Genomic DNA, 18,072 nt, shown 5'->3' with positions numbered 1-18,072 from the left:
GAACTACCATATGACCCAGTAATTCCACTTCTGGGTATTTACACAAAGAAAATAAAAACACTAATTCAAAAAGACATATACACCTCTATTTTTATTGCAGGATTACTTACAATAGTCAAGATATGGAAGCAACTGAAGTGTCCATCAAGAGATGAATGGATAAAGATGTGGCATAATTATAAAATGGAATATTAGCCATAAAAATGAAATCTTCCCATTTGTGACAACATGGATGGAGCTAGAGGGCATTATGCTAATTAAAATAAGTCTGACAGAAAAAAAAGCAAATATATATATATGTAATATAAATTATATACCATATAATTTCACTTAAATGTGGAATCTAAAAATCAAAACAAACAAGCCAACAAAGACATACTCTGTATGGTGACAGTTGGTAACTACATTTACTGTAGTGAGCATTTCATAATGAGATTTGTAGAAATCACTATTTCCACACATGAAATATAATATTGTATGTCAACTACATTTCAATAAAAAGTATATATATGAACATCCTTCGTGTAATTCTTTTTAACCACATTTATTGAACATCTACATATTATTATATGTCATTTCAGTCTGAGAGGCAGATTTCTTGGTTAAATATTACTAATTAATTGATGGTAAGGCTCTTCTTTCAACTGAATGAACTTTATAGATAATTCTTACTTCCTAAGGCAGATTATGGAATTGTGATTCTAACTGAAAATAATGGGAAAAATAAGCAATTTATAGAAAAAGTAATCTCCCAAAATTTTAAATGTGCTACTTCTATAAAAGAATAGCCTACTTATAGATATTAATTAAATAAAACCTATTACAAACAATGAGTACTCAGTACAAATTTTAGCTTTAACTTTTGCAAAGTACAATTTGAAGGTGAGGATCTAATCTTCTACTATGATTCACATTACATGCTTATTAAAGTAAAAGAGATAATATCATAATCTTAATCTTTTCACTAACATTTTAAAAGTTGGATTTCCCAATATTATAATTAAATAGCAATTACCTTAATTACTTTATATTAAGGCAGAAAAAGGCATAATAAATGTTATTTAAGACCTTTTCATACTTACAATGAGAAATATAATGCAAGTGATTTTTTAAAGTAACAGTCCATTGTAAGTAGGCATAAAAAAGCCTAGAAAAAGGATTATTCAGGTTTTTCCCCCTCAATTTTTAAACCTTGTATTTTTGAAATTATGCTTGATTTTAAAAAATACATATTAACAATACAAAAGCCCCCAAACAGTGATACCAAAAGAAAACAATACTGATAATTTTGGTGATTTCATTGGAAGATGACCACAGAGATAATGACCACTGAAGTCTTCAGTAAGGTGGAACTAGAGAGGGCAAAATCATAAATTCTTTGTTTGAATGCCAAAAAATCATCATTGTTATTTCCTGTTCTGTAAATAATTGTGTAAACTGGCAGTCCTATTCATTTGCTCATTTTAATAGCAACAAACATGAATGCACTATTAGACTAAAAATCATTACTTAAAAATTACAGAAATTATGACAAAGCATGCCTTTTATTTATAATCACTAGATTATATGCAGTCTCCTTTAGGAACTGGCTTTTCGGAACATCAATTATAATTCCTAAGCCTTCAAGTTAATATTTCTATCTTATTTCTTACTAAAATTTTCCCAATGACAGCTAAAGGAGAGATAAAGTAGAAATTCATATGTATAGTTGTGAATTATAATTAAATAATAAAATTTTAAATTTATTATATGATTTAATCTCAAAATTAGAGATGTAACTAAATAGAGTTGTTGATAAATATCAAAAGCAAATAAATTTAGGTTATTTATGTATAAAATCACTATCTAGAACACTCTCCCTAATTTGTCACTGCACTGTAAAGTGTGCTGCCAGATTAGTGCAAAGATTTGTAGAAAGTCAAGCAACTAGGAAAAATAGCTTCCTTCCATTACAGTTTCAGTAGAACATATGGGAAATAGAAAAGAATTTGAGTGGTATGTGTGGGGGAATTATTACAAAATTGCTATTTAAGTATGCATAAACAGAGTAATATGAAAGATTCTCAGATACACTCCTTAAAAAGTATCTATAAACGACTTTGTAAAAGACGGAATAATACACTTAGCAGAATTAACCATAGTTGATTTTTTAATTTAATGCTTAACTCTGTGTTCTGATAATTTTCCCATTTCACTTTTAGATTACAAGCATAAAACTTTATAACTCAAAGGATCTTTAGATATCTAGTGCACCCTTAACTATACTAAAAAAGGATACTGAAGTCTGAGAAATTAATTTATAAATCTGAGGTAGCACCGTTGGTTAGTAACAAAGATAGAAAACAATTCATATCTCCCTACTTACAGTCAAGAGGGGATCTTTTCAATGGCATGAGCATTGATTTTGAAACCAAGCAGTCCCAAATGTAAAGCTGACGTCTTTGATGGGTGTACAACTGGCTTGATCCAGGAATATAAACATAAATAAAAATATAAAAATAGAATAATATAGATATAATAATAATAATAATAATAATAATATAGAAATAAATCAGAAAGATGAAAAAGGCCTGCATTGAAGGCATTTACAGTTCAAGGAGTCAACACGTGATTTTAGTGTAGTAGCATAAGTACAATGAAAGAGACATTTAGGAATACTATGAGTAAACTGAAGGACAACAGTTTTGTTTTTATTTGTTAAGCTGTAAAATGGGAATCATTATATGAGGGTTATTTGGAGGATTAAATGAAGTCACATATGAAAGTACAATCACATAATGAAAACACAATATTTATTTCCATTAAATATTCTTCTTTTCTTATTCTTATTCTTTTCCTTATTCCATTAAACACTGCTGACTTATTTTATAGTTCTTTATGATATAAAGTTTTATTATAATTACTTCAAAAAGAAGTGTAAAGACTCAAAAACTCAAAGAGTTTTCCCCTTTTAAACTTTATTTTTAACTTTTATCTAAATAATCCTAGTAAATTCTCATAATTTCATCGTTAATTATTTGGAAGTCATTTTTCAAGTATGTCTCACTTAATATTTTAATGGCATTAAGTAACTTGTCTGATCATAGAATCAGACATACTTATTAAAGAAAAATGAAAAAAAAAATCTATAGAACTTTCCAACCAGAAGTAAAGCAAACACTTTGATAAATTTGCCTGTAGTCTCTATACTCCACAGGTTTCTATTTTAAAAAAGTAAAATTACAGAGAAATCATTTGAGCTCTACTTTCTATTTTGGAGTTTTAGAGCTGAGTTTTTTGTTTGTTTTATTTAACTTTGTATCTGAAAAAAGTATGAGAGAATTTCTCACAATATTAAATATATTTTAAAATAAAATCATCTTTATTGTCATTAATTCTCTGAATTTTAAATTTTATGACCAAATAGTTAAAAGAATTTCTCTAAATGTATATTCAAAATAACTAGTCTTAAGGCTATGTGGTAAGACTTAAAAAACTCTAAAATGTAGGGAGATACATTGTGTTTAAAATTTTTGTGTGGATAAAATAAATAAAATTTCATAAATATCTCATATATGTGTTTAAGAAGTATATCACATGTTTAGCATTACATGTTCATTATGTACAATTCTATATTGCACTCTATACAATTGCACTAGATTCAATACTCAAGTTATCTGCTTTTTCCCACTCTTATACTGATTTTTTTGGTGTGGTAATCTATTTCATCTATGAAGAATAAATATAGTAGATTAAAATTTCATGTGACAGTTAACGTTTTTTAACTTCCTTTAGAAGGTCTAGTATAATATATTATTTATTAGGTACTATTATAAGAGAATTAATTGATCATCTGTTTGGCTTTTATGTTAGGGTTAATTTTGTTTTAGGCAACTGCTGTAAGTAGCATATTCAAAAAATCTAAATACAGTCTTAATGTTTAGACCTTGAAATATATACATTCATTACACTAATCATATGTTTAGTTTTTCTGCAATCACCTTGCCTTAAGTTATATTTATCATTGTCTTCTTTTTACTTTTTATATGTAGCAGTAAGTTTTAAGATATGTATGATGCTTTTTGTGTCTACCACTTGCTACCCTTAAGGTTTGTAATGACATTGAAACTTATTCTTTCCAGTTTCTATTTTCATAATTGAAATAAATATAAATTTTGATTCTTTACTTAAAAAGGTTTTTTTTTAAGATTTTGCTCTATTTTTAACATGGCCTTTCTTCTAGGTATTTATTTCTATAATTGAGCTTATAGACTTAAACGATTTAATCATGATATCTCATGTTAAATATTGCATCCTCCAAGAATTATATTTTAATATTTCCATGCAATCTCATGACCATCCTCTCAATTCTTACACTTACTGTGAGTAATGGTCTTTAATGTGGCTTTATGCTTATTGCTGCATTTGATTTACCTGCATTATTATGCTACCTTACCCAATACCCTTTTCTTTTCAGATTATTTTTTCCTAACCATCTCTTCTGTTTTGTAGATTTCACGGTTTCTTACAACCTACAGAGAAGATAAAGTGTACATGTATGCAATACTTGCATATGTGTGTACTGAGGGGGAAATCATAAGGAGGTCATCTCTTCCACTGAATTCTTATGGTAATTTTTTTATTACTTTTGTTCTGCAGGTTTTTTTATTTGTTCCTTTCTTCATTCTGTGAGCATAGTCTCCCTACAATGTGGCAGGCACTCTGTCATGCACTGCAAACCCAAAGGTGCTATTACTGTCTTATTTCATTTATCTGACATAGAATGGAGAGCTCTATCAATACACAGATTTTGTTAAAAGACAACATGCGAGTCACTTTTTCACACTCAATCTTAGGTTACTAGAGAATGCACTGGTGTATAGTTGTCTTCATCTAATGCAGGAGTTCCCCTGACATTAATTTCTCTGATAGGGTGAACAAGAAAAGTACATGAGAGACTCTATTAACTACATTCAGAGGTTTTTTTTTTCTCTTTTTATTTCTAATTTACTTCTGAGAGTCCTTGTCATTGATACATAATCTGAATGTCAGTAAGCATCTCTTTTCCTCATAAAGTTACCAGCTAGAGCAAAAAAAAATTACAACCAGTTAAATTCTAATTTAAATAACCAGCAAATGGATTTTTTAGTGTAAGTATGTCCCACATAATATATGGGTCGTATTTAACTTGCACATCTCTATCTATCATATTATTTTGGGGAACTACCATTTCCAAACATGGTAAGAAAAGAGAAATCATGTAAGTATTGAATCACTAAATTCTATATCTGAAACTAATATTACACTGAATGATAACTAACTGAAATTTAAATAACAGTTTAAAAAAAGAGATAAAAAAGCAGGAACCATCTATTTGCTGTCTACAAGAGACTCATTTTAGACAGAAGGACACCTACAGCCTGAAAATAAAAGGCTGGAGAACCATTTACCATTCAAATGGTCCTCAAAAGAAAGCGGGGGTAGCCATCCTTATATCAGATAAACTAAAATTTACCCCGAAGACTGTAGTGAGAGATGAAGAGGAACACTATATCATGCTTAAAGGATCTATCCAACAAGAGGACTTAACAATCATCAATATATATGCCCTGAATGTGGGAGCTGCAAATATATCAATCAATTAATAACCAAAATTAAGACATACTTAGATAATAATACACTTATACTTGGTGACTTCAATCTAGCGCTTTCTACACTTGATAGGTCTTCTAAACACAACATCTCCAAAGAAACAAGAGCTTTAAATGATACACTGGACCAGATGGACTTCACAGATATCTACAGAACTTTACATCCAAACTCAACTGAATACACATTCTTCTCAAGTGCACATGGAACTTTCTCCAGAATAGACCACATACTAGGTCACAAATCGGGTCTTAACCGATACCAAAAGATTGGGATCGTCCCCTGCATATTCTCAGACCATAATGCCTTGAAATTAGAACTAAATCACAGCAGGAAGTTTGGAAGGTCTTCAAACACATGGAGGTTTAAGGACCATCTTGTTAAAAGATGAAAGGGTCAACCAGGAAATTAAGGAAGAATTAAAAAATTCATGGAAACTAATGAGAATGAAGATACAACTGTTCAAAATCTTTGGGATACAGCAAAAGCAGTCCTGAGGGGGAAATACATCACAATACAAGCATCCATCCAAAAACTGGAAAGAACTCAAATACAAAAGCTAACCTTACACATAAAGGAGCTAGAGAAAAAACAGCAAATAGATCCTACACCCAGGAGAAGAAGAGAGTTAATAAAGATTCGAGCAGAACTCAAAGAAATCGAGACCAGAAGAACTATGGAACAGATCAACAGAACCAGGAGTTGGTTCTTTGAAAGAATTAATAAGATAGATAAACCATTAGCCAGCCTTATTAAAAAGAAGAGAGAGAAGACTCGAATTAATAAAATCATGAATGAGAAAGGAGAGATCACTACCAACACCAAGGAAATACAAACGATTTTAAAAACATATTATGAACAGCTATACGCCAATAAATTAGGCAATCTAGAAGAAATGGACACATTTTTAGAAAGCCACAAATTACCAAAACTGGATCAGGAAGAAATAGAAAACCTGAACAGGCCAATAACCAGGGAGGAAATTGAAGCAGTCATCAAAAATCTCCCAAGACACAAGAGTCCAGGGCCAGATGGCTTCCCTGGGGAATTCTATCAAACTTTTAAAGAAGAAACCATACCTATTCTACTAAAGCTGTTTGGAACGATAGAAAGAGATGGAGTACTTCCAAATTCATCCTATGAGGCCAGCATCACCTTAATTCCAAAACCAGAAAAAAGAGAGATCAATTATTTATACTCTGTTTACATCACAAAGCAGGGTCTTTGCAACAGAGAGGGCTGCACAGTTTTTACTATGTGCCAACTCTGGGTTTCTCAGCAGGTAGCTGATAATGATGTAGGACCTAACTAGATTTAAGGTTAAGTATGACATTAGTCAAAACTATTTGGCTTCCTCGATCTTAAGCATTTAAATGTGTTTGCTAATCACTGATTCTCCTAACTACTGAAATGCCTTTCATTGGCAGAAAATTGTGTATCAACTTTATAGTTGTTCTTGCATTGATATGAGTTTTCATCTTCCTCCCAACCTCATCTCCTTCCATGAATTCCTCATAATTTAGTGGGAAATTTAAAGTGATTGTGTCAGGAATTGCTATTTGGAAGACATTTTTAGCCAGAATTCTTAGTCTTTATTTTTAAAATGTGTGCATTCTTAAATAAAGCAGCTTTTTATAATAAATGTTATCTTTACCATTTTATATGATTTATGATGTCATTAATAAATACCTGTCTAATTTATATTCCTGATGAAGAATACTTTCATCAATTACATGTGGTACATGGAAAGGTTCACCAAATGTAGAGGCTTAAAACAAGTTGTTTTTGTTTTGTTTTGCTTGTTTTGATGATTCTGTAAATGAATGAGCAATAAATGTCTGAGCCCAGCAAAATGGTTCTATTCCTATGACTAGGTTACACATGTATTTTCAGGTTTCTGGTAGAAATATTCAGCTTGAGCTGAATATTTTTAAATGGCCTTATTACTTGTCCAGTGATTGTTTCTATCTGATACCTATCAGGTCCAGAGAACATCAACTGGTTCGGTTCTTCTCTGCTCCATGTAGCCTTGGCTCCTCTATTGGTCTAGAGGAAAATTCATCACAGAGTAATTTCAGATAAGATTCAGGGCAAGCCCAGGACACAAGCACTTCATAAGATTTTGCCTGCATTGTATTTGCTGATGTCACATCAACTGATGCAACATGGGTGGACAAGCTCAAAGTTAGTGAGGGAGATAATACAGAAGGTGGTTGAGATGGGAAGGCTAGATACATTGGGAACCTTACATGCAGAACCTTACATGGCTAATCTTACACAATTTTATTAGGTCTCTGGCAACAGAATACATGTTAGACAGAAGGATATATTTATTGAGCAAAACTGTTTAATACATGCAAACATAGAAACAAGAGTGGTACAATGATTTCGGGTTTTGACTATCAAAAAGATTTAGCCCATTATCTGAGGACTTATTTTTGTTTCTGTTTTTTAATTCTAGTAAAATGGTCATTGACTTTGAATCAGAAATATAAGTTTTTAATATTTGTTGATGTAGATATATTATTTAAAATCTCTGAATGTTATCATTTTGAAATTGCTATAATAATGCCATCAATGAGGGGTGCCTGGGTGGCTTAGTCCATTAAGCATCTGCTTTTGGCTCAGGTCATGATCTCACAGTCCTGGATTGAGCCCTGAGTCAAGACCTAGAATAGAGTCCTAAGTCCCCAAATCAGGATCCCTGCTCAGTGGGAAGTCCACTTCTCTGTCTTCCCATCCCTTCAACTTGTGCACTCATTTGCTCTCTCTCTTTCTCAAATAAATAAATAAAATCTGTAAAAAATAATAATGCCATTCACTGAAACGCTATAGAAAAAAAAATAACATATAAAAATATGGAAGGTCTTTGTAAACAATAAACAATAAAAAATTTTACTTTACATGAATGAATACATATAAAGATATGAAACTATAATGGAGCATCTATTGTTCTTATAACTAAACATTTCTATAAAATTTATTGGAGTTTAATAAGTTTTAATAATAAATACTGAATTTGAGAACAATTCAAAGGAAAGAGTTAATTTACTTAATTTGAGGATTTCAATTTTTCAATTCAAGGTTAACACAATATTTACTTACATTTAAAATTTTTTGTATTGTGAAATATAAAATAATAACTGTCTAAAACAAGTATTTAGAATCTAAAGAACACCAGTATAATGATCACCCACTTTAAGAAATTCAGTATTGTCATTACTTTAGAAATCCCTCATGTTCTACAATAAAAATCCTATCCCTCTTACCTCACCATGGAGATAATCGTTATCTTGATTTTTGTTATAGTCTTTTCCTTGCTTTTCTTTAGGTTTATCAATCATTTTTGCATATGTATTTCTAAATAATATAATTTAGTTTAGTGAATTTCTTATAGTAGGGTCATATCGTGTGCAAATTTTCCTGTGTTGTTTCTTTCACTTAACATTTTGATTTGGAGATTCATCCATGCTGCTACTGGTGGCTTTGTTCCTGTTACTGTATATATGTTAACATACCTAAATTGATCAGTATTTTTTTAGGTTTAATGGCTGGTATTTTAAGAAATTCTTATATATCCCAATATCATGAAAGTATTTTCTTCTGTTATCTCCTAGAAACAACATTTTTGCTTCTCTTATGTAGATCTTTATTCCAATATAAAGTAGATTTATATATATGGTATGAGGAAGTGATCTGATTTCTGCTTTCCTCACATGGCTACCTAAATTGCACACCATTTATTAAGAAACTCACCCTTTCCCATACATTATTTCATATACCCCTGTCATATATGAAATGTCCATACATTTGTTTATCTTTCGAGACTATCTTGTCCTTTGCAAGCCATTTTTAAATATATTTTTTTTCAGAGAACATAACCATGAAGACCAATAAGGCACAGCATTTATTTCAATTGTGTCTTATTCTCACTTAAATTTGGTTTTGAAAAATTACTTCGAGGAAGTAACTAAGTTGTAGTAATATGAGTAATATGACATTTTTATTTTATCTTGGAAGATTATAAGAAAAGCATCATCATTTTTCCTATGAATCACTTGCACATGTGCTTAAACAAAGAATAGTAGAAGTTTGGCAAAGAAAAAAAGGCTTTTATTTTGTATCACCATATTTGAAGATCTACATATGTAAAATGTTTCCTTTACAGAAATAAAAATCACCTCATACGACCATAGAATTTATAGCTGTGATTTAAGATAACCCTGTTTGAGTTACTAAAAGTGAGTCCCTTTTCCAGAGCTCTTATAATTTATTAAATGAATGAGAATCTCCAGGCCTGGAAGAAACTATGCATTTGCTGGTGGCCATATTGCCTAAGGGTTATTTCTAGAACATAATAACCAATGACATGGCTCCAAGTTATTAAGGATCTAGGTGTGCTGCTATTCTAGAATTTCTACTGGACAAACTTTCTCCAAGCATAGCCCATTTTCTAAAAGTTAGAGTACTTAAAATGCCTATGCTTAGGTTCTATTATCAATCTTCAGCTAAGAGGGAAAGATGGCTAAAAACCCAACTTTTAGGGTTAACAAATAACAAGTGTTAGCAGAGTCATTCTAGATCCTTCAATTCAATAATCTACTCATAAAATAATCATTTCTTAAGTCATAGTGTTGTTTCAGAACAAAAATCTAAAAATTCTTTATAATTATAACATTCTAATTTAAAAATACAAATATAAGGGTAGCCCTGGTGGCCCAGTGGTTTAGCGCCCCCTTCAGCCCAGGGTGTGATCCTGGAAACCCGGGATCCAGTCCCACATGGGCTCCCTGCATGGAACCTGTTTCTCCCTCTGCCTGTGTCTCTGTCTCTGCCTCTCTCTCTCTCTCTCTCTTTCTCTCTCTGTGGGTGTCTCTCATGAATAAATAAATAAAATCTTAAAAAATACAAATATAAGCCCTGTTAATTGCCTAAAATGCACTTTGTCATGAAAATAATGGCACTTTTTCCCTCAAAGCCTTGACTATGATCCTAGTAAAAATGTTCAGTGGGTTATGATCTTACTATTGTATATTTGAGGTGAAAAGAAAAATATGTTGCAGGAGGCGATAAAATGAAGACAACTGAAAGAGATCTGACCTAATTATTTCAACAGGCTTAATATGTTTTACATGTAGAACTAGTGCCTTTCAGAAACTATATCAATGCAACACCCCTCATGAAGGAGCTTATGACAGTAATGGTAAACACTAGTAGAATTTGGCTGATCACTTTTTGAATTTATGTGGTCTTTCAAAACGATTAATCTAGTGCTTAATATGGAAAAAATATTGATTTTCCAGCTATAGAATACTTCAATGCAAATTCTATCTTTCAGGGCAAACATTGATAAAAGATAAATTCTCTAATAATTATTGTTTAAGACAAGTATTTTTTAAAGTAAAGCAACAACAATCAAAAGCTATTCTTATCCTTGGATTTGAGATTCTCTAACAGCTCAGAAACAAAGTTAACTTCACCAGAAAAAATACTGATCCATTATATTGGATGCATAGGTGAGCAGAATTCTTTGAAATTTAGGTAAGTACTAGTTGAATAGATGAAATATCTTACCGTTCTGACACAAAGAAATCCTCATAAATATAGTGGTCATCGTATAGCAACCATCAACGAATATAGCACCATTAAGTAAAGTTTCAAAGGTAACATTAGTTAAAGACTGCTCTGGACACGGGGGGAAGGATGCGATGTTCCACTGTTTATAAACAGACAAGTCCCATACGTGTTTATCCAAACCACAAAGGCAAAGAGATAGGAAGGATGAGAAATATAGGGCTAATGAAGATCTTTAAGAATATAGTGCCATACAGACTAAAGGGAATATATGAGCTAGGCAACATCCCAAGGCATTATTTTTCATTACCTTTCACTATGGTGATCCAAATAATGTCTCTTTGATTCAACTTAGAACCTCTAAAGACATGTCAAGCCATGTTTTCAACTCACAGCTCACTGACCAATAAGCTGAACCAAATAATCACACGCCATACAACACCTCATAACTCCCAATAGAGATGCCAATAGATCCTGGAGACATGCTCTGGATTAAATTGTTTGACAGACTGAAAAAAAACCTTTTGCAGAATGCTGAAACTAATTAGACATTCTTACAATCTTAAATTCAAGTAGCTCCACATAATTTGTAAAGGAATCTGGCAAAACCAACAAACACATGTAAAACGGAATAAAGCTAGAATCATCTTATATTGACTGTTTCCTTCTGCATCTCAGAAAGAAAATCTTTAATATTTGTCATGTCATTTTTAAAAAATTAAGGTAAGTCTTTCTATAGACTTGTGACTGTGCTCTGGCTTCTTAGACTAAGGGAGTTCTTATTAAACACACGCATACACACGCACACATAGAGCAGTGAGATTTCATGGAACTTGTTCAGTACCTTCAGTCTGTTCTGTAAATATGCATTGCTGATAGGACTTAACAAATTTCTCACAATGCTGTGTAAAAGACTACATACAGACCAGAAGCACAGTGCCCTCTGCTGCACATACAACATAAAATAAAATACTTATGTAACAGTATCTACATAGATACAGACACAAAAATACAATGCTAAGTTTTGTTTCTACATAAATGCTAAACCAACTGCTGGGAATTGTGAATTCCTATCATGCAGAAACAAACCAGACTGATAACTTTACATAAAACATTCTTTATGGCAAGGATCAATACAATCTAATCCAGTCAGGCAACCATTTGTACACTCCTCTCTTTAATGGATTTGCTGGGCTGGGGAGAAGCAGGCAGTCTGTTGGATTTAATATATGACTCCTTTTGTGTAACTTATTTATATTCAAATATATAAGAACAGTAAAAGTTAAAGGCCATATATCTCAATCCCCTCCTTTTTCTTGGCCTTTGCTATCATGTCACATTTATCTGCTACTTCTTTTTAATCCATTGCCATTTTCTCCAGCTTCTGAACGTACAATTACCTCTAAGGGGAAAAAGAATGAGGTGACTCAACTTCTCAGTGACTAGTACAAGATACCATTTCCATTTAAGCTTAAAAAAAAAAAAAAAAAAAAGACAACACAGCATGATATAAGGTAGAAAAGAATCTCAAGAAAATTCATTTAAAAATTTAGCTATTTAAAATTATACACTCAGCCTCACAGTTAATTGGAATTTACTTTAAGAAATGTGACACTCCTACAATTTGAGAGTGATGCACAACTGGTCACCATTACTACTTTTTGGTTTTGTTTTGTTTTTAATAGTTTGTTACATCTATAAGAAATACTCTTAAATAGCAAGAAAACAGTACTACTGTGAATGGTAAATAATAACCCTTCTGGTAATAACCCTTTCCCATCTGAAGCTTTCCCTTAGAGAAACTTATTTACACACAACCTTCAAGGAAGATATCTCTATAATTGCTTTCCCTTTGCTTCATACCTGTATATCTTGTATCTTGTGCTAAATCCCTGCCGGCTTCTGTCCACAAAATCTGTGTATTCCTGTGAACGATGGAAGGGTCCCTTATCAGAGAGGAGCCAGTCGAAGGGGCTTGTGGCATGCTGATCCGAAACAGCAGCAACCGCTAAAACCCAGCATTGAAGACTCAGGGCTATCCACTCCCATAGAGCCATCAGAGAGAACAATTCAGCACCAGCTCTGCTCCGCCATATCATGCTTCCACTGGGGATTTAGAGCCTTCATTCTCTTAGCTTTCCCTCAACACCTAGACAAAATACACAGGCAATTAGTTAGCCCCTAGAAGATTCTTTTCTAGCAATTAAGGTGCTGAGGTGGCAAATTCCTTTCTTTTTAAATCTAGTATCATTTGTGTTAAATTAGATGATAGCAAAAGTGAATAATCAGTAAAACAAAATAATTTCATTTTTTGAAAGCTCTATGTTCCTTTTTTATTCATTGGAAAATAGGTCACTGAGTCATAACAGACTTTGTCATAGCAGTGTCGTACAACCACAATTGGTTTTGACGAATACTTCTTCTTTTTTGCTTAGATGTTTATAACATTGGACACTTTCAAAATAAATATTGTATATGTTTATTTATTTCATGAATTGTGTAATACATTGTAATATAAGTGTATTTTATTGTTTACTTGAATTGTTCTAGAAAAAATGCTTTAAAATGAATCAAAGATATTCAGGTAGTCATTTCCATAATATGAGACCAAAATGGAATAAAATTAAGGGCTTAATAATACATAAATAAATTATTGTGTTTATGTATGTGTGTCTATCTATCTACCTACCATCTATATATATAGATAGATGGATGGATGGATGTGTGGGGGTGATGAGTGGGAGGGAAGGTCTATGTGTTTTCTCAGATATTTTTTTCCATTATTCATCTATTAGGGACAAACTTCCCAGATTTTTAAAGCAGAATAATAATAAACTATTTCTAGGACCTTTAAAAAACTTTAATGTGCATCCATGTCATATTCATGAGATAAATAGGCATACCTACAAAATTCAAATACACACAAAAACTAAGACAATGCAGATTATACATAAGCTATGAAACCACATACATTAATTTCATAAGCATTCAGAAATAAAGTACCAAGAAATGAAATCCCAATGTGGTATAATATAAACGATTTTACACAGAGCAGATGATGCAGTATCTATATACTACACAAAATATTCTACAAATATTTGAATTCAATTTTACTTTCCATCTTCACCAATCTTTTCGATTATCATTATTTATAGCACATAGAACTGTACAGTATATAAACTCTGACTAATAAAAAAGTATGATTGTGAGAGTTTTTAGTCAGTAAAATCTCTTTAGAAAGGAATCAAAATGCACGTATTAAGTAAAATATCTTAATTATAATGGTTGCCATATTTGGTGTTTGGATAGGGCGATTGACATTTTTAATCTGCTTTCTAGTTATAATCCTATAATGCATAATTTAATCCTAAACTATTTATATAGGAAAGGCATACAGCAATACTTTTACAACTATAAAATATCTCAACCAATGATACAATATGACTGACCTAGGTCATCAGATCCAGTCATAGACACTACACAATTAGAAGAACTAATGTCCACATACTGTATGAGTTGCCCCAATCATGAAAGTTGCTCTATTGTGATGATTAAACAATGGCCTCTTTTGTAAACAACATAGGAAGTCTTACAAGTCAAGACACTTTAAAAATTCATAAATTATAACATCATATAATAGATTTTGGAATATCAGTTGGGAGTTTCCAGGCCTCCATCAATTACTTGTATAAATATGGCATTGTCAGATGATTCAATTCAGAATTTCTAATGCTGATAAAGAAAATATATACTTTTATATTTTGTTTCTTGTGTGGGAACTATACCACTTATCTTAAAATTATTATATTTCACTTATATTCATAAACAGTTATTACTATGTTTAATTGTATGGTATAGTCCACTTGTGATTAATAAATATTTACCTTTGTTAAACACATTTTTTCTGTTGATCAAATATATTCAAACCAGAAACATTTAATCATTATTGCAAAAAGGCTATATTTTCTTATGTAGGCACTTAGAACAGCGACTAGAATGTTGGAAGAACATTAGGAATGCTTCAAAGTATATTCCATGCTGATATCAAATCATATAATTATATACTATAAAATTAAAACTAGCTCTTTCTGCTGCAGCTCATGATTTTGTAAGATACACAGCATTAAGAAAGTAGTATACAAATGACGTTTGGTGGCATTTTTCAGTATACTGCCCAGAACCATTGTATTTATTTTCTTTACCAAATGTGCTAAAGAAGTTTCATGGTTAGCATATTTTCTAATCTTAACACAGAGGAAAATGGAAAGATTTTATGTTATGTGTGGGGGAACTACCTAAAAATACTGGAATTAGGTTTTAATTATTTCTGTTTCTTCTACTTCTAATTTGGGTGCATGCTCCTACTTCTGTTCAGCCGTGGGTTTCCCTGAAAGAAAGTTTATTAGCAATGAGATTATGAGAATTTCATCCTGCCCAAATTTACACTAATTTGGGGGATCTCTTGGAAATCATTACAATTATAAGGTCTTTTAAAAGACAGGAACAATAATCAAACTACACTACTAGACATTTCAACTCAAGCCATCTTAAAGACACTGCCTTTAAGAATTACAAAACAGGGAGAAAAGTAGAGTTAGAATACATTAAGGCCAGAATGTATGCTTTCAAAATCCTTAGGACAAATGGCCATTAGATTCAATGTTCACAAAAAAAAAAAAAAAAAGACTCCATTCATCTAGTTTGTTATGAAAGTAGGCAAATGTACATTTGTAAATGAGTAGTAAATTTTAAAATATTACTGAACCACCTGAATTGGTTCCTTTATTTGGTTTGAAATAATAACAGTTTTTGTCCTCGGGTGAGAGATGAGTTTATGATATAGATTGCCAATTTCAAAAGTAGTGAATAAGGTCCCTTTGAGAAATCTCACAGGTCGCTACTGAGATAACCAGCTACATGTAGAGATATTACTAAAGAAGGGAAATCATGAGGTCCAATGAATGAAAGTAAGAATCATTAAACTAATAAGTGAATTCACCAGTTTCACTACCTGGAGTATAAGGAAATGGCAAAATAATCTTGAATTTACTATTTCTAAGTTCCTAAGAGGCCAACTAAGGAAACTACAATGTCATGCACAGTATATTCTGAAATATGTAAAGGTGTATTTTATGAATAACAAAAAAACCACAACAAAAACATTTAAAAAGCAAAAAATTAAGGTCATATTTAAAAAGCAACATTTAATTAAAAAGCATTATTTAATTAAAAATATTGATCAAATTTTTCTTTTCCAAAAATTAAGAGGAAGAAAATATCACATTGTTTATATGATGGATATTTGGTACATGGCCTTTTCTTGTAACAAATTCTCACCAAATAAAGTTCCGTGGGAACATTATCAACTCACACAACTTTATTACTTGCAAATACCCAAAAATGTCAGGAAGAAAAAAACACAACAAAATATTTCTCTTCATTGACTCTCCTTTATCCTATTCCAGAGGACAGTACATTATTTTTACGTAAAATATTAACTTATCATATGTATTTGAAATTCATGAAATATTGGAACTTAGAAAATATTTTCTATAATATTACAAATGAATTTCTAGTATAACTGAAATTACAAAGATAAGAAAATTATGAATTATTGACTTCAACTTAATACCTTTTAGATTGGTGTGTCATGTCATAGAGGTTCATCTTTTAGACTACTATCTAGTTGAATATTCAATACTAATTATTACTATTTGTTGAACAATTAATTTTGCATACTATATGATTTCTTCTTTTAGATTGGTATTTGAATTGATTTTTGCTGCTAACATGTTCAAAATAGTTTCTTAAGGAAATCCATTTAAAATCTTAAATATGCAAAGAAGCTTCATAAAATAGTTGTATCAAAGAGATGTATTTTCCCTTAATTTTAAAAATTTAAAACCCACAGAAAAGTTGAGAGGCTTGTACAGTAAACACATATATCCTTCAGCTACCAATTATTTACATTTTACCACATTTTATACTCTCACTATTTCTCAATCCTTATTTTATTCTTTTTTTGTGTAGAAAAAGCATCTAAGGAAAATTGACTTTTTGCTCCAGGTCATACATTCATTTTCCAAATTCCTCATCTTCAGAGATTGCTACATTGCTCTATGGAATAGCTCTTTAATATTCATGATCACTAATATTGGAGTTTGTAAATATAAATAATCCTCAAAAAAATCCTCAAACAAAAAATAAATAAATAAATAAATAAATGTCCTCAATATAAAGTCTCCTTTTCCCAAAATGATTGTATTTATTAAAAGGCAACATTCTTCCTTAATAGTTTAATGGAATATATATTATTCTACAAAACATAAATATTGCAATCATTTTATTATTATAAAATAAATATATTTGTATTACATACTCTCAGAATCTATTAAAATATATAGCATATTATTATTATATTACCATATATCAAATAATATATATTAGAATAACTATTAGCTTAACTATTAGCTTTGAAGTAAATATCTGCTAAATAAACTGTATAAGTAAATGAATGGAGAGTTAAAATATATTTCTAGCAGTAAATTTTCAATAGTTTTCCCAAGTAGTAATTGTTTATATATATATATATATTTTTGGTAGAACTACTAATAAAGAAAACCACAATAAAAAGGTAAATATTAGTTATCATTACAATGTGCAAAATACCCTGATATATTTTGATATGAAGCAGGATGACAGGTATCATTAAAAAATCTTGCTTTTGAGGGGCACCTGTGTGTCTAGGTCAGTTAAGGGCCTACTCTTGGTTTTGACTCAGGTCATGTCTCGTGGTTGTGGGATGGAACCTCATGAATGGGCTCTATAGTCAAGCAAGGAGTCTGCTAAATCTTCTCTCCCCCTCCCTCT

At 31.1% G+C, this 18,072-nt stretch overlaps 1 protein-coding gene across 4 annotated transcripts in view; it reads right to left on the bottom strand.

Annotated features, from left to right (window-relative positions):
* BRINP3 (BMP/retinoic acid inducible neural specific 3) overlaps positions 1-18,072 on the bottom strand; it is a 377,833-nt gene that overhangs the window by 339,630 nt on the left and 20,131 nt on the right. For all 4 annotated transcript variants that reach the window (XM_025421013.3, XM_035711116.2, XM_035711117.2 and 1 more), the window contains one exon: positions 13,066-13,351. In XM_025421013.3, coding sequence (XP_025276798.1) covers positions 13,066-13,301 — 236 coding nt within the window. In that variant the 5' untranslated portion in view covers positions 13,302-13,351. The remainder of the gene's footprint in view (positions 1-13,065; positions 13,352-18,072) is intronic.

This window comes from Canis lupus, chromosome 38, assembly GCF_003254725.2.
Source record: "Canis lupus dingo isolate Sandy chromosome 38, ASM325472v2, whole genome shotgun sequence".
Classification (NCBI taxonomy): Eukaryota; Metazoa; Chordata; class Mammalia; order Carnivora; family Canidae; genus Canis; species Canis lupus.
The sequence above is the reverse complement of the archived record's forward strand: the minus strand, read 5'-3'. Positions and strand labels throughout refer to the sequence as shown.